We start from the raw sequence: 17,991 nt of genomic DNA, 5'->3' as shown, positions 1-17,991 counted from the left end.
CAAACCACATGAAGCTCAAGAGGAAGGAAAACCAAAGTATGGATGCTTCAGTCCTTCTTAGAAGGGGGTACAAAAATATTCATAGGAGGAAATATAGAGACAAAGTGTGGAGCAGAGACTGAAGGAAAGGCCATCCAATGATTGCCACAGCTGGGGATCCATCCCACATGGACTCACAAACTCAGACAATGTTGGGAATGCCAAGAGGTGCATGCTCACAGGAGCCTAACATAGCTGTCTCCTGAGAGGCTCTGCCAGAGCCTGACAAATACAGAGGCGGATGCTCGAAGCCAACCATTGAACTGAGACTAGAGTCCCCAATGGAGGAGTTAGAGAAAGGACTGAAATAGCTGAAGGGGTTTGCAACCCCATAAGAAGAATAACAATATCAACCAACCAGACCCCTCCAGAGTTCCCAGGGACTAAACCAGCATCCCAAGAGTATACAGGGATGGACATATGTCTCCAGCCGCATATGTAGTAGAGGATGACCTTGTGGGGCATCAGTGGAAGAGAGACCCTTGGTCCTGTGAAGGCCTGATGTCCCAGTGTATGGGAATGTCAGGGCAGGGAGATGGGAGGGAGTGAGTGGGTGGGTGAGGGAACACCCTCATAGAAGCAGGGGGGCAGGATGGGATAGCAGGCTTCTGGAGGGGAAATTGAAAAAGAGAACATTATTAACATTTAAAGTAAATTTAAAAAATCCAATAAGAGAAAAGAAAAAAAGTTACTCAGCAGAGTTTGCTCTGAGGGAACAAATCTTAATTTACTGGGGCTAGCATTCCCTGTGGCCAGCAGAAAAACTATGGACTCTTAACTACTTGGAGGTGGTCAGTAAGAGAAGGAAAGTGAGAAAATCCATACATAGACACACACGCGCACACACACACACACACACACACAAACAAACACATAGAATGGATAAAACAAAAGGCATAGTCCAATAACTTCATACACACATACATGTATACATACATGTATGTATACAGACCTATAGACAAACATATACACATTTACACATAGAATAGTTAGAACATGCTCCAGCTCCAGCAAGCAGGCTCCAAGTATTTTACATATATCTACATAAATGCACACAATTGTTGGATGGAGCAAGTTCTAATACACACCCAGACAAGTGTTTCATTTATATATGTATATATATATATATATATATATATATACATATATATGTGTGGTGTGTGTGTGTGTGTGTGTGTGTGTGTGTGTGTGTGTGTGTGTGTGTGTGTATTCTCCATACTTGATGGATGCTCCAGCCCTCGCACTTTATTCTTTCTTACATGGTTCGTATATCCCAGAAAAATCTTTCAAGCATAAAATTACAATGTGATTACATTTTAGTTTTCTTCTAATAAATGATTAAGAAAAAAGCGTGTTCCCCAATACCTTTACAAGAAGTAACAGTAAATCGTACAGATAAAGAAACAAAGTATCCCCCCAAACCCATGTACATTCATAACTAAGCAACTTACTTGTTATAGATTAATAAAATGTGAACAAGCAAGGTAGTTTTCTCAGCCAGTTCCTCTTAATGGCAGGCAGCAATTTGCAGTTACAAAGAAAGGAGTAATTATTTTATTACTCTTTAAAAGTAATCTTGTAAGAATCTCAAAAGAAGGGGCTGGAGAGATGGCTCAGCGGTTAAGAGCACTGACTGCTCTTCCAGAGGTCATGAGTTCAAATCCCAGCAACCACATGGTGGCTCACAACCATCTGTAAAGAGATCCGATGCCCTCTTCTGGTGTGTCTGAAGATAGCTACAGTGTACTTATATATAATAAATGAATAAATCTTATTAAAAAAAAGAATCTCAAAAGAATCATAAATGTAAACTTTTAGACAAAAATCAGTCATATCTACTTTAAGTCCTCAGAATGCATATCTACTCATCAGCAAACCTTAACAAATCATACCAGGAAGCTGAGGGCAAAAATGGGTATAAGGACTCAATTGTCACCAGTGTCACGTCAGCCAGCGATGCAATTTTTCTTGTTCTCTGACCATAAAAGGTCCCTATTTAACTAGTAAGAGTGTGTCTCTCTAAACTTCAAATTGTTCCCTAAAGAATTTTTACATCAGAGACAGGAGTAAAAACATTCCAACCTAGCTTCACTAACAGCTTTATTTTTCAAAATGTTTTCTAAGGGTGGTGGTCATTGTTGACAATGTATGTCCCTAAGTTCTTCTCTAGAGCAGTCACTGAATCATCAATCTGCTCCAGCAGCAATGCCTGAAAGAGATCAAGCATTGATATTGTGGGAGCCAGAGATACTGCCCAGTGAGGGGCTAGGAGCCCCCTTAGAGTTTTCATATGACTCTTAGATTGAGAGGGGCATGAGGGCAGCAAGTAGAGTAGACCTCCATAACTGCATGACCTCCTCAGGACACATGGGCCTCTGGGCTGTGCCACACTGAGGCTCACCCATGTGGCTGTGGTAACCAGTGACCTGCATTCCGTGAGTCCTAAAGTCATTTGTCATCCCTCATGCATAACCCTCAGCATATTCTACTCCTGGAACATACATAGAGGTAGGAGGAGAGAACTGACTCCATACGGTTGTCCTTTGACCTCTACATAAATACATTCCACGGTACATAACACTTATGCACACAGATCGCACATACACACACGCATGCCCTCACATACACTCATGTGCGCGCGCGCACGCGCGCGCGCACACACACACACACACACACACACACAGAGAGGGGGGGGAAGGAAATATTTTTATACTTTAAGTTCTTAAAAGTAGTACTTTTATTATTCCTATTTTATATATGATGAACGTGAAATAGAGCTTATATTTCCTGTTCATTTTTTTTTTAGCAGAAGTAAATGTAATAAGCAGGTAACAAGTGGAACCTTTAGCAATCGTAATTCTCTTCACATTGCAGACAGTTATGAAATTCCTGCTGTACTACGCTGGTGACCTGGCCAATGTGTTTTTCATCATCACTGTGGGGACAGGGCTTTATTGGCTTATTTTCTTCAAAGTGAGTGAGTTTTTGAATTTAACCTAAATGTCTGAATACTAATAAGCAGCTTTTATTAGAGACCTATTTCTGTTCAAGCCCATTGAGACAGGTGCTAATCCCCCAGCCCCCACCCTGGGGGTCCCGTTTATGGAGGACAATACTGTTTGCTGTATGTGCTTCCATTGGTTTATACATTGTGTAGTAATGACTTGTGTGGTTGTTACTACAGGCACAGAAGTCTGTCTCTGTTTTGCTGCCGATGCCGGTTCAGGAAGAACGTTTCGTTACTTATGTGGGGTGTGCCTTTGCTATGAAGGTATGTGTCAAAGGACAGGTTACCAATTTCAAAAGCCTGCTACAGCCCAGTCTTTTAAATTCATTTAAAATTTTTGGTGTAAAGTCGTTTTGATTTTGAAAGAAAGCATCAGTTATTTTATTTTAGGTAGGAAATGTGCCTTTATTCATAAATGTGCCCATTTAAAGTTATACCTTAAATCATGGCTTCAAAAAAGTTATAAATTTGCATTAGCAATCATGATTTATAGCTAATTTAACAAAATATTTCAAGCTTAACTTTTTGTTTAAAATCATAATGGACGAAATACTTCCCATGGTGGATTTTGTCTCTTTGTTAATGAGGATTAAAAGCTAAGCCTGGTGATGTGTTGAGGTTGTAGAAATTAGTATGAACCTTTCCTCCTCATCTTCCTGTGGCAACCACCCCTCGAGCTGTCTTCACCCTTGTAGCTGACGGCCGCTCACACACGTCTGGTAGGCCGCATCCCACTGGCTTTTGGAAGTGGTGTCTGCTTTACGCACTGAGAAAGGAATCTTCAGCAAAGTTCTCATCCTGTACTTGGATTTTTATCCCTTGGTCAGAAATGCCCCCAGGGTGAGAACTCAGCTTGGATGGACTGTCCCTGTAGCTGAGAGAAGTATGTCTCAACAACACACTGCTTTCTAGCTCAGTTCCAGAGAAGAAAGGACAGCAGGGGCATCTACTGCTTCCACAGGGCTTCACAAGTTACCGTTTGTATAAAGAAGTCAGATAATGTGCAGCGCCTAGAGGAAGGGAATTGTTTATGCAAAGGTCCTGTAGCAGACAGGGAAGGAGGATATCTCTTCTTTTTTTCATGATTCTATTTTAAGGGAAAAACAAAAAAAGAAGGTGAATTAACAGGTGTGTGGCAGTTCACTTCAGTTGGTATAGATGTGCTCTTGTGGCCACACTGCTTTGTAAAGAATATGTAGCTTTATAATTACTTTTCGAGTGACGATTCTTTTCAAGTGTTTTGTTGTATGTTATTTTTAGGCTCTACAATTTTTGCACAAGCTCATATCCCAGATTACCATAGATATATTCTTTATTGATTGGGAACGGCCGAAAGGAAAAGTTCTCAAAGCTGTCGAAGGTAACTGAAGATGTTTGTGCCATAATTAATTCTCTAGCTGCCCACGGCACTCAGGGGAAAGGCTTTCACTCACATGGCCTCCCTCCTTCCCAGGTGAGGGTGGTGTGCGGAGTGCCACTGTTCCTGTGAGCATATGGAGAACGTATTTTGTGGCAAATGAATGGAACGAGATTCAGACTGTGAGAAAAATCAATCCACTCTTTCAAGTACTTACCACGCTCTTCTTCTTGGAGGTATGAACTGTCACAGAACCATGTGGTGCGGCCCATTAGCACCACATCAGTGTCATCTCCAGTGATTTCTCAGACCATGCAGCAGCTTTCTGTGGTGAAGCATTGTTGGCAAAACAGCATAAGGAAATGTCTTTTACATCCCCCCTTATCCTTCCTATAAAACAAACAAAAGCAAAACTTAGATATGCTGTGATGGGGCCTTAAAAGGTCGCTCATCAGATCCACTTTCAAATGTGAAGCTCAGTGCTATAGGAACATCCACATTGTAACAGATTCTCACCACATCTGCCTTCTTTGTTCCTATGCAACAGTTCACAATCCCCAGTTCGCTTCCCTGCAGCCCTGGGTACCACCACTCTACCTCGTGTCTCCATGAATTCTGGCTTTAGGGAGTAGCTTTTGTGACCTGTGGCAGAATTCCTGGTAAACTTCTATAAAGTACCTGTGTTGCTTGTTACAGATTAGTTTTAGTAGCTTTCAGGTGAGCCCATCTATATACTTTCCAAAGCTCCCCTTCTTTATGATCTGTGTTCTCTCCTGCATCAGGAGCACTTCTGCACTATTGTGCATTTTCTCCTTGGGAATTTGAAGCGAGAGGGTCACAAGTTCAAGGCCTGCCTGGCCTTGAGAATAAGTTCAAGGCCAGCGTGGGCAATTTAGTGAGACTTTGTCTCCAAACAGTTATATGAAGTGGGGCATGTTGTGTGGGAGGACATAGCTCAATAATAAGGTGATTACTCAGCGTCCAAGAGGCCCTAGGTTCACTCTCCAGCATCTCCCTCCACACAGATTATATGTTTATACTACATGGCATGATTTGATTTGTCAGTGTACATATCTATTATAGAATGACTAAATTAAGCTACTCAACACTTCTTTTGCCTCACATACTTATCTTTTTGGTAAGCAGTGTTTTGTTTTGTTTTGTTTTAATACTGTTTGATGAAGTCAGGTGTGGTAGTGCAGGACTGTAATCCCCAATCTTCAGAGAAGCAGAAGAAAATCAGGAATTCAAGGTTATCCACCTTGCTGGCCCAAACCTGATTTACTGTGCCCATTGTTCTACTCTTAAGGGTGGAGTCCTCCTGTCTTAACCCTCTCCTTATGATTCTCACTTTACACTGTCACACTGAGGATTCAGTTTCCAGCACATGCTTGGGGTTGTACTTTCAAACCATGACATAATATTGTGAGAGGATACAAGCTTGCAAGATGTCACATTTGCTCATTATAGGCCACTTTTCATGGTAAAGTTGTTAACAGAAGCACATCTGTTCTTCACTAGTCAGTGTCAACAGTGTGTCCACCACTGTTCTTCACTAGTCAGTGACAACAGTGTGTCCACCACTGAAAACAAAGCAACACCACAAAAAAAAAAGAAGATTCGAGGTCAAAGGTCATGAGCCTGTACATAGCAAGTTCCACCCTAGCCTAGGTTAAGGAGACCCAGCTTCAAATAAATAAATACTGGAATTTGAATATTTGGTGAACTTGAAAAGGTACTACATGATTCTCCAGTTAACTTTGCAAAACACTAGACTAAATAAAATTTTATAAGAACCTTAACTATAAAAATTTTCAAACTCTTTGTTTGATTTTTACATGGGGAAGAGACATGGCAGTCAATGTAATGTACCCATCAAATTTATTTATTTAAGTACAGCTTTATTTATATAAGAAGATGCTTGGAAGGCACTTTGGAGTGTATTGTTTTGAAATATCTAGTATAGTGCCTGGTATGTGTTAAATATTCGTGAATTACTCGTTGTTTGTTTAATTTATTGGTAAATTGAGGCTTGGTTTGTGTCTGTTTCCCACTGCTTGCAAGCCAGTGTTTCAAGGCAGGTAGAGAAAAGTATTTCAGTTTCAGTCTAGAAACTTTTCTCTTTCTATGTCTGTTTAAATTCTCATTTTTTCCCTTTTTCCTCAGGTGGTGGGATTCAAAAACTTAGCGTTAATGGATCCATCCTCGAGCCTTTCTAGAAGCCTGTCAGACTACGCAGCTCCTTACAGTCGCATTTTGAGATACGCTGTGGCTACCACTATCTGGCTGGTGATCGGAATAGTCCAGGTAAACGGCATTGCCAGTTTAGACCCCTGCTTGTGCACCTACGTCTCTCGATGCTGAGTCCTGCGCAGAAAGGTGACAGAGGCAGTGACTCAGGACCCAGACATATGAGAATCAGTAGCAGCTTTATCACAGTAACTACGTCGTCTGTACTTCAGCCTCGGCAGACCGTTTAAGTCAGCATCCTCATGTTACAAGCAGGACACGTGTGGCTCTGGAGGGTTAACCCAGTTGCTAATGGTCACACAGCTGGAGATGGAACGCTGGGATTTGAACCCAGGCAGTTTGGTGTCAGAGTTCACTTCTTAGCAGTTGTGGATTCCGAAGGGGCTTTTTTGGAGACTCAGATCCAGGGCAGATGTAGGAAAGATATTTTCTTCTTCTTGTTTATATTTTTATATGGCATTTTCTTTACCTGTTTGATTAAATTGTCGTTTTTCTTTGGACTGGATTCAAGTGGCATTCCACAATCTACGGGTGAACTTTCCCCCCATCCTGAGAACTGACTTTTGGAGTGTACGTTTTTTGAGCGTTGGGGACACTGTTCAAACTTGAAGCGACAGAGCTAGAGCCGGTGAGAGCTAGTAAATTTAATACCAGGAGAGGGGACACACATATGACAGAATCTGAAGTGATGTTTAGAAGTCTTGTGCACAGTCCACTGTGTTACGTAGCATTCCCAGAGGGAATTTCATGGAAGGCCATCTGAAGCGTTTCCCCTTTCACTAAATGTAACAAGGAAGCACATATTTCCTTCCCCTCCCACCTTCTCGTGAAAGAGAAGAGCAGAAGCCCGAATATATATATGTACCAGCTCCTCGCTGTTGTCATCGGGACCCAGGAGCCTGCTCTCTACCATGGGGACCTCCAGCCCCGAGTCCATCTCCTGGGCCACAACAGCTGATGGTTTTATAGGAGGGAATTAACTGGGAGTCTAGTTTTTCCCCTCTCTTTTTAAATCTTGGGGCAGAAGACATGACTTGATGGTTAAGAGCATGTCCTACTTTGACTCTGTCACTGTGACATACACCAATGACAAAGAAGAAGCTTAGCGGACAAAAGATCCACTGGACTTATATTCCAGGTCACAGATGATCACAGAGGAATGAGAGGGCAGAAAATCCAGCAGGAACTTGAAGCCTCCCTGTGGAGCAGGACTGCTTACTGGCCTGCCCGTGGGCTCTGGTGTGACTAGGTTTCTCATACAGTGCAGGACCACCTACCCAAAGAACCGGGCTGCCCAGAGGTAACTGGACTCTGCTATGCCTGTTAATAATCAGGGCAATCCCCAGCAGACATGGCTACAGGCCAATCTGATCTGACCTCAAATTAACCTCCCTTCTCAGGGGACTCTTGACCGTATCAGGTTGGTGGTTTAAGGTAGCTAGAATCACGTTAGTACTACTGCAGAGGACCAGAATTGTGCCTCGCAACCTACTGTAACTGTAGAGAGGACGGACGGCCTCTCTGGCTTCTAGACACCTGCAAGCACAGGCACAAATACATGCTCACCAGCAAATGTGCACACACTTAAAAGAAGTAAAGAAAAAAATTTTTTCAAACAAACCAAAAAAAAAAAACCCAAAAAACAAAAAGCCCAAAGAGCCTTTGCGAAGTACCGTTCAGTATCCTCTTGGCTAGAGCTCAGTCCTGTGGCCACACAGAACTGTGCTGATGCCCTTCAACTGGGCATCCATGTGTCCTGACCAAAGGACAGGTCTGTAGCTAAGAAGAAGCAGGGAAGGTGGTTAGGACAGTAGCTGGCAGTCTTGCCACCGCCTCACCTCATCCGCCGCTCCCACTGGCCTTCAGACCAGTGAGGAAGCCTTTCTGTCTGTGCTAAGGTCATCCCTCAAATATCTGTGAGTTCCTTTGCCTGTTTGCAAGTGGGCCTAACTGTAAGGGGAGGTTCTGATACTAAGGTCTAGTTCCCTAACTGGTTCTTCATTTGTCAATAAAGGCCAGAAGCCAATTGCTGGGCGGAAAGTACAGGTGGGACTTCTGGGTCCCCAGAGGAAAAGGAGACTCAGGGAAGGGAAGAAGGGGCTTTTCTACGATGCTTTGGAATGAGAAGAATGCACCAAATCATGTAAGGTCTCCAGGAAGCTAGGGCCTGCAGCCTCCACTGTGGGAGGGTGCCAACGACGTTTGTCAGGGACTAGACGGAATGAGCCACTGAGATTAGGGCAGGAAGAGAAATGGAGATAATACGTTGGTAAGGGCACTCTTTTGTAGGCAGGAGGTATTGCGCCCAGCAATTGTGTTAGTAGGCAAGTTAAAAGGTAACGGAGTTATGTGCGGGCCTTTTATCCACAGACTCAAGGGTCTTGGGAGTGGGCTGGTAACGAGACCCTCTCCTGGAGCAAAGGTGAGTAGAAAGAGAAGCTGAGTCAGGGCTGGAGGTTGCTATCCCAGAGCTTAGCCAGGTAGAGCTAAAGGGAACTGGGAAGGGTGGTCACTGGCAAAGACAGTAGCATTCTTAAAACTGCACCTAACATCTAACCTCTTCATAAATGTGCCTAACAGTCAAGCAGGCTTCAGTGTTCACTCCTTTACATTTTAAATCTTAACTGTTAGTATGTTCTGTTCCTTAAGAGTGTGTGTGTGTGTGTGTGTGTGTGTGTGTGTGTGTGTGTGTGTGTGTGTGGTGGTGGTGGTGGTGGTGGTGTTTAGTTTAAGGATATACTATAAACAAGGTGCTATGGAGTCTCTAATCCATCCTTAGGTTAAGCATGCCTTATGTAATAGACACTGTTGAATCTGTGTGAAAGCCCTAACACTTACAAGAGCTAACTAGACTATGACAAATGCTATGAAGATACCTGACAGCGATGTGAGGTAGTTAACAAAGAAGAGTAGAGGTTAGGATTGGAGAGTGGTGGGGAGGGCTCCAAATATGGCACTTTTCAAAATGGTCACTCAGGAACTCTTGACATAATTCCAAATCTCACCGCCTTAGGGGATAGACTCAGAACAGATAAATGGGATTTTATCCCATGGGAACCTTTAGAGGCCACTGTGTTCTTGGTTGGAACGTCTGTTTTCTTAAAATAGTCCACTGCGGTTATTAAGGACGGTGGACTTCCCGAAGGAGGCAGCATGCGTAACTATGCCTTGCTGTTTCAGGCTGTTTTCTTTGCTGCCTTTTATGAGAGATTCATAGAAGACAAAATCCGGCAGTTCGTTGACCTGTGCTCCATGAGTAACGTGAGTACTTTCTAAGATCATCTTGCGACTGTCACTTTCCACTTTGGAAAGACAGGTATGTGTAGAGAAGCATTAAAACGTGCCCGTACATCTCACCGAGCAGCTCTACAGCAGTTTAATAAGTTGGCTTGTGATGATCGGATTGCCCATCTAATTTTCAACCAGCTATTAATTTGAAGAATAGATATATTCTTCCACAAGTTAATACTCTTGCCTTACCTTTTTTCTTCTTTATCTGCAGTTCTTAATTATGAATAATTAATTAGTGATTCATTCATCCTGCAGCCCCTGATTTTTTTTCACACATTCTTAGAAAACAGCTCTAGCCTTCTTTCCACTAACTTTATACACAACAAACAACATTGTTTCCTTGCTAATCGTTATTTTGGGTAAAAGGTAGCCATTTTAACAAAAGCTTACTTAGCCGTTATGGAGGAGTCCCTGATCGCCTCTTTTCCCGCGCTCTCTGCAGGTGTCAGTGTTCCTGCTGTCCCACAGATGTTTTGGATATTACATTCACGGCAGGTCAGTCCACGGCCATGCGGACACCAACATGGAGGACATGAACATGAACCTGAGGCGAGAGGCGGTAAGAACGTAGTCCTCACGAATGACTTTGGAAAGTCGCAGGGCTGCCAAGTAATGACCTGAGTACGAATGGAGCCCGGGTTTGTCTGCAGTCTCCATGGATTTCAGAGTAATCAAGTGCGCCAGGAAAGTTCTTCCTCCTCTGCAGGGAGAGAGGGAGGATGTTTGAGTTAGGGGAGCACCAGTGCACTGAGACTAATGGGTGGAAAGACAGACTGCAGTCATCAGTGGTTCTTAAACAAGAGCGTGTCAATGGCAGCTCTAGCGAAGGGTCAGGCTCACGGGATCCGGACACAGAGACTCCTTTCAGTCAGTTAAAAATGAAGCAAGCCGACACTGCACTTCCTGCTGTGCTGGGAAGACCGAGCCTGAAGACAATCAAATCTCTAGTTTAACCACGGTTTTATAGGAAGAACAGAGTCCAGAGGAGCAACCGAGACAGAGCTGATAGAAGTCCTTAGCACATCCAATGTGCAGCGCACCACAGAGCACATGGCTGACTGTCTGTAACAAACCAACGGCGTTAAAGGAGAGGAGGGCTGATGGTGGGGTAGAGGAGATCCTGCTTGAGGGACACTAGGGAACAGGGCAGCGAAGCTTAAGATACCGAGAAAGTCTGACATAATCATTCGCTGTTCTATTAAGTGATTAATTTTGTTAGTTATAAAAATGACAGTGGCGGTTGTTTCATTAAATCCTTATTAGAGAATCACAAGTGAAATGACAGGATCTGAAGTCTACAGTAAAATACCCTAAATAAAAGAAACCTGGGGAGATAAATGAAACAAAGATTGGCTAAAGGTTGATGATACTGAGACCCGAGCAAGGACACCCCAAAAAAGAACAAGGGGTGCTAAGAAGAAAGCCTTAGGGGTTCACTGAGCCCATATCTGCGACTTGGAGAATTGAGGAGCTAAACCCTCCCTTAGCTCTTAGACGCGACTGTGGGTTGAAAGGTTACCTGTAATAATTTAAGCCGTAAGCCCCTGGGAACAAAGATGACAACCGAGGAGTGCCATCAAAAGTGTACCCTTTGGAAAGCCTCAGGACGTGAGTAGTAATTCAGTTTAGTTTACTATCATAGGACATATATGTCAGTCACAATTACAAGATAGCAAATTAGGGTAAAGTGCATATAACTAATATGTCAGCGATATTGATATCTAAAACCATGGTGCTCCGTCTTCAACTTGCCATACTTCTGTGAAGCTAATGGTTAATAAAATGTGAACCGTAAGACAGGTGTTATCAGGAAGGTTTTTACAACTGGAAAATGTTTTGAGTAGTAAACGTCAGGAGATTCTTGGGACTCTCTAGTCTTAGACTGCTTATGTGAATTTTAACCCAAGGAAAATTCTTAGAGTCTAGATTTTTCCACAGGAAGAAAGCATGCAAACGTTTGAGAGGATTGTGTAGGCTGGTTTACCTTTACAATTAAACCTCTGAAGTTAGTGCTTAACTATTTTATATTAAAGATGGGAGTCCACTGTCCTCATGTCAGACAATGAGGACCTTCAGTGGCAATGACTTTGAAGGGGACAAGGAGGAGGATGCAGGCATAAATGTCTTGGAAAATGCCCAGCAGGACTAGGGAGCAACTGAAAGTCAGTGAGAGTCACTACTCCACACATGATCAAGTACTAGCAAGCCAGTGGGTGCTGGGTCCCCAGCCCTCCAGCTCTCCGAGTGTGCCCCGGGGATGGTGAAGCCTGAGCGGAAGGAGACCCTCGCAGTGAAGGAGCTCAAGGCCCAGAGGATTCCTGGCGTTGTCGGCTACCGACCAGATGGAAGCTACGAAGACTGGGGTCATCAGAACCGACTGAGCAGAGATATCAGACTGTGCCTGGCTGATTTTCCTATGCTGCCACTTTTTATATATAAATAAAAGTCATCCTTTCTACCTCCCCAAATGACTATGTATGTATGGAAAATTGCTCGGGATATGATGTTTAACAAAAAAAAAGTGTAATTCTGAGTGTTGTCATTGTTGTTGTTGTTCTGTGTATGTTTGTGACTTAGAAAAGAGCTGGAAATGATGTGCTTTAATATATCCAGTCCAGATATTGAAATTTATAGCTGATCTTTTCTTGGTTCCTCTTCATAGTTTATGCATTCTTCATTCCCCACAATTTCCTATACTTTGTTAATTTAAATTTTTATTCAAAATAGAGAATCTCATATATATCTTCCTTTACATTTGTGGAAACCAAAGGCTGTCCTGCTCGCTGGGTGGGATCAGGCGAGAGAGAGTAGTAAGTTCTGAGAAGGAGTCACGGAGGCAGAATCTGACGGGCCGTGAGCCGTCAGTGGGAACTGGCTGGGCACTGAGCTACTGCAACAGTGAGTTCGTGTTCGTCGTGTATAGTCTGTGAGAAGGTATCCATACTTCCACTGTTCAGTCTTACAAACGTTAAAGAAGGTAAGGTTCTCGCGGTGAAAACTAAGGTACAAACTGTACAGTGAGCTCAGTGGTTTAGAGCAGAGTACAGGAGGTGACACCGCGACGACGGGGAAGCTGGAATGAGAGTGAAGTGACTGAGACCACAGATCTGTGGGAAACTGTGACCACAGTGAGAAACACTAGTGTTCGTCTCAAGTCCAGTATCAGCAAGATTCCATTAGATTAATAAATCTTGTAACGTGAACAAGCTGAAGAACTTTCTTTTTTTAAAAGGCCTTTTGCAATCATTTCTATCTTAATTTAAACCCTTAAATTTTTTGTTTTTTAGGAAAATTTGTGCAGTCAAAGAGGTTTGGTGCCCAACACAGATGGGCAGACGTTTCAGATTGCCGTTTCCAGTCAGATGAGACAGCACTATGACAGAATTCACGAGACATTAACAAGGGTCTGTAAAGTATTGCTCACGCGTATTTCACCATCTTAGGTCATTTAAGTCCCGCATCAGGCGTGCTGTGCTTACACGTTTCTCTCCTGCATATTAGAGAAATGGCCCTGCCAGACTGCTGAGCTCATCAGGGAGTACCTTGGAACAAAGTATAAAGGCATACCACGCAATGAATAAGTTCCTCGGCTCTTTCATTGACCACGTATGTGTTTGGATGTCTGTCTGTCTGTAGCCAGGGTGGTCTGCTGGCTTTGAAAAGTTAAATGAGAATTCAGTTATATTTTCACTCAGCCGTGTCAGTGAACCCATGCTTTTGTTTTCTGTCATCCTAACACATAGGAATATTTTTTTAAAAAGCATTTGCAGCCACTAACAACTTATGGTTTAAACATAAAGTTAGATTACATAAAGTTAGATTATCTAAAAGAAAAATGTGATTTTAATGTGACCATTAGCAAATTATGACTCCCTTTTATATGTCCCATAAAATTCTATTGTAGAACTTTATACTATACTAGAATTGTATGTCGCCAAAATGTTATCTCACATTGAAATCCTTACACTATGATTGTATTTTTAAAAAGCATCTTATAAATCAATTTTCAGATCTTAATTTTAAATTAAACTAAAATCTTAAAGATTTTCAGTCTTAAATTTAAGAATTCAAGATTTAAAATATTTCTAAAATAATTTTTAATATTTAAAATTAATATTTATTAGTTTAAATTCTAGCATAGTGATTCGTTTTATACAAGTTTTTCTTTGTATGTTATGTGTTCTCAGCTTTTGTAGTTCTAATTTTTCATTAATTAGAAAGCATTGACTTCACTACAGTTTTTTACATGACTGTCTTCGCAAACTAGGTTCATAAGGAAATGGATTACTTCATAAAAGACAAGTTGCTTCTCGAAAAGATCCTCGGGATGGAGTTCATGGAGCCCCTGGAGAAAAGCATCTTCTACAATGGTGACCCTCGTGTCCTTGCTGAGCTTGAGGCCTGTTTGGGGGAGACGGGGTGCTGGCAGTCATTCTTCCATTGATCTTTATGATTTCATATAGAAACGATGGGGACTTGATTAGGTCAGCCTAGTCAGATGGATTCTGAAGTGTGTGAACTGACCCAGTATGAAGGTAACGAGACAGGAAGAGGTGTCATTAAGGAACATAGCAGAGCAGCTCTGGGGAGGAAGAGGAGGCGAACATTCGGGTTTTGTGCTTGTTTACTTTCCATGGTGACAGGAAACTTCTCAGGTCTTTTAAGAAGGTGTTCAAATCCCCAAAAGGACAGAATTGTGTGTTGAGGCAGAGGACCAAACTGTAGGAAACTGACACAGGAATTCCCTAATGCTCATGCTGTGACTTAGATTCTTATCTTTTATTCTTTTCTTGGACACTATCTCTAAGATTAGTTTAGCTGTTAGCTCTATAAGCAGAGGACGAGGATTCAGTCACTGCTCCTTAAAGGTGTTCGTAGCATACGCACTCTGTAGCAATTATCAACATTTGCTTTGATGTTGAAACTCCTGCTTGTGGGTGTTTCTGCGTGCCCTGACTACCATTTTAGACTGGCAGTCTGAAGCACCTTCTACTTTAGTGTGAGCCAAGATGTACCTCATGTTTAATCTGCTGTGGCCGGGGGGTAGCACGGATCTTCTCTGTCACTGACTGACACATCTTCCATGGCTTTCCTAGATGAAAGTCATTCTTTCAGCAGTGTGCTGTATTATGGGAACGAGGCCACTCTCCTTATCTTTGATCTGTTGTTCTTCTGTGTCGTGGACTTGGCTTGCCAGAACTTTGTTTTAGCATCCTTCCTCACCTACCTGCAGCAAGAGGTAAGTAACAGCGTGTTCTGGTTTCTCCTAAAGCAGCCATGTTAGAAGTGAGGGTATGTATTTTCTCAACAGAATGTGAGAGCATCCACTTTGAGTAGGCTTGGTGAATGTTTAGATTATGATTAACACCGCCAAAGGAAAGAACCATTCAGCAGACCACACCGCACTCTGCCCCTGGGGACCATAAATGTTCAAGGATCCAGTGGAAGGAAAGTGGCTTTAATGCCTAGGAAGATACTTACATACCACCCGTCTCCCACATACCAAAAGGGAGCACGAATTTCCCTAAGTCCCATTCACACACAAGGAGCAAACACTGGGCATGTGGTTCAGGGCTGTACTCGATTGCACACGCCTCACTGTGGGGACCATTTCAAGAAATGGCAGCTGTGCTGAAAATGCCGTTATTGGTAGCACCCAAACACCCTCTCTCACGAAGGATAAATGAGTTTCTACATGGTGTATTATTCCTGGATTTAGAATCATAGCAAATTCTGCCCTTACCAGGGAGATGTTTTTGATCTTTCCATAGTTTTAGGAGTTAAATTCCTTAAGTATTTAAAAGTATATTCTTGCAAGCATGAGAAGTATGTATATAATTCATAAAAACATTTCCTAATATGTATATTTTTAAAATAAATATATCTAGTAATTAAAGTATCTCATTCATGATATGAAGTGGTTGGGAAAATTAGCTAGTATAATTTAGGTACTTTAAATTGATTTGCATATTTAATTTTCTTCTTAATTGTTTTGCTTTTCTAGATTTTTCGATTTATCCGAAATACAGTAGGACAAAAGAATTTAGCAACCAAAACACTAGTGGATGAAAGATTTCTGATCTAATCTGTGATGCAAAACCTGAGGACTCAGTATAATGGGGCCAAGCCGTGATGTCAGGCTATCTTTTGTAAAACTCGTAATACATATTATTCTTCCTTTTTTTATCTACAGAAAGATTTATTTTTATAGCTTGTAAAATATAAGATATAGTAGAAATACTATTTCCCCATTATGTGTTGTATTTAATTTACTAAATAATGCATTAACGCTGACCAGGAGGCGAACAAATAAACAACACAAAACAAAGCCAACCCCTCCCAATCCCACTTTCCATGCTCTCCCAGGCCTTGATGGCAAGCTAACCCCAGCACTGTCGTTTCAGAACAGGACCTGCCTGCTTTTCCTCACAGTTTAAATCTATTTTTCTAGGCTCAAAACTACTGTTCTGTTCAGTATTTTCACATTTTATTAATATTCGTGATTAAATAAATTTTAAGAGGTATTTTCAGATTTAATTTGGTTCGCGTTACTGATGACTCTAATAGCTCACCCTGTCTGTCAGTAGGTGGATCCATCCCCACTAGACAAAACATCCAGTCCTTTTATGTACCTGGTTCCTGATGTCATTACATTTGTTAAACTGGGTGATATTTTTCACAATATAGGATTTTTTCACGTACTTTGATATTTTAAGAGTACTTCTCCAAAGTGTTGCTTTTCAATTATGACTAAATATTACAAATAATAGACCATAAATATATCACCTTATGTTGACCAATTTATTGAAAGCAAACTTCGACTTCATGAGGCAGTAGCTTATTTTCTACTAAGGAAAATAAATGGATTCAAGATACTTTTACAGTAAATCCTGAACCATATAGTCGATCTTTTTCTATTTTCCCCTCAGTACACCCCTAAGTGTGTCTTTTCATGGTGTGTCATAGACTTGGAGAGCCCTGGTGCTGCTGATGATTGCCACACCCCCAGACAACGTGTCTGCTTCTCACAATGATGCTGTGTAACACGTAAATGCAGTGCTGTGTACATACTGTATATACCTGTGAATTGAAAATAGATAATAAAATATTTTACATTGCTATTTCCTGTTTGATCTGTGTCTGCCAGAAGAGCTAGCACTCAGGAATGCAGTGCTCTCGGGGCAGGGTGTCCAGCCACTGCCCAAGCTGGATCTTTCGTTTTGTGGATGACTGAACAGAACAGGGAAGGAGAAAAGGTTAAGTGTCTGAAGGGCCTCAGAACAGGGATGTCTTTATAAAAACGACAGAGGTGAATAAATGAAGCAGCATGGAGTTTTAAAACCACCTACATAGAAGCAATTCAACCTTCTTCCCTCAGTAAATAGTTACTACCAGGGTAAATGCTTTAAATATATTTCAGAAGTCAGGATCCGGCGCTGCACTTGCTGAGGATGAAAAGGGAAAATACTGTGAGGTATTTAATTAGGTTTTTTTCCTTAATACCTTGTCACACCTGTGTTCCTGTTTGCCAAAGGATGGCAGCCATTTCTCAGTGCCTCTGATGTACCGGCTGGGTTTGCGTGTCAACTTGACACAAGCTGGAGTTATCACAGAGAAAGGAGCCTCCCTTGAGGAAATGCCTCCATGAGATCTGGCTGAAAGGCCTTTCTCAATTAGTGATCAAGGCGGGAGGACCCAACCGGTAGTCTACAACTGGTGCTGTTCCTTGGCTCGTGGTCCTGGGTTCTATAAGAAAGCAAGCTGAGCAAGCTAGGAGAAGCAATCCAGTAAGCAGCACCCCTCCATGGCTTCTGCGTCAGCTCCTGCCTCCAGTTTCCTGCCCTGTGTGAGTTCCAGTCCTGACTTCCTTTGGTGATGAACAGCAAAGTGGAAGTGTAAGCTGAATAAACCCTTTTCTCCCCAACTCGCTCCCTAGTCATGGTATTTCATTGCAGCAATAGAAACCCCGACTAAGACACCTACTTTTTTTTAAGTCCTGTGCTCCCTAGAGTGCATGGTTTTCCCTTGCTATGTTTTCTTTTGTTTG

General features: G+C 42.2%; 1 protein-coding gene across 2 annotated transcripts in view; it reads left to right on the top strand.

Moving 5' to 3' along the window:
* Positions 1 to 17,065, top strand: part of Tmem67 (transmembrane protein 67) — a 52,892-nt gene extending 35,827 nt beyond the window's left edge. For both annotated transcript variants that reach the window (NM_001107916.2, XM_087548794.1), the window contains 12 exon segments: positions 2,914 to 3,012; positions 3,224 to 3,310; positions 4,307 to 4,406; positions 4,500 to 4,639; positions 6,570 to 6,710; positions 9,834 to 9,914; positions 10,387 to 10,503; positions 13,232 to 13,348; positions 13,446 to 13,550; positions 14,212 to 14,314; positions 15,041 to 15,183; positions 15,949 to 17,065. In NM_001107916.2, coding sequence (NP_001101386.3) covers positions 2,914 to 3,012; positions 3,224 to 3,310; positions 4,307 to 4,406; positions 4,500 to 4,639; positions 6,570 to 6,710; positions 9,834 to 9,914; positions 10,387 to 10,503; positions 13,232 to 13,348; positions 13,446 to 13,550; positions 14,212 to 14,314; positions 15,041 to 15,183; positions 15,949 to 16,029 — 1,314 coding nt within the window. In that variant the 3' untranslated portion in view covers positions 16,030 to 17,065.
* Positions 17,066 to 17,991: the final 926 nt, after the last annotated feature.

The sequence above is a fragment of the Rattus norvegicus genome, chromosome 5 (assembly GCF_021556685.1).
Source record: "Rattus norvegicus strain SHRSP/BbbUtx chromosome 5, alternate assembly SHRSP_T2T, whole genome shotgun sequence".
Taxonomy (NCBI): domain Eukaryota; kingdom Metazoa; phylum Chordata; class Mammalia; order Rodentia; family Muridae; genus Rattus; species Rattus norvegicus.
This window is presented reverse-complemented; position numbering and strand designations above follow the sequence as displayed.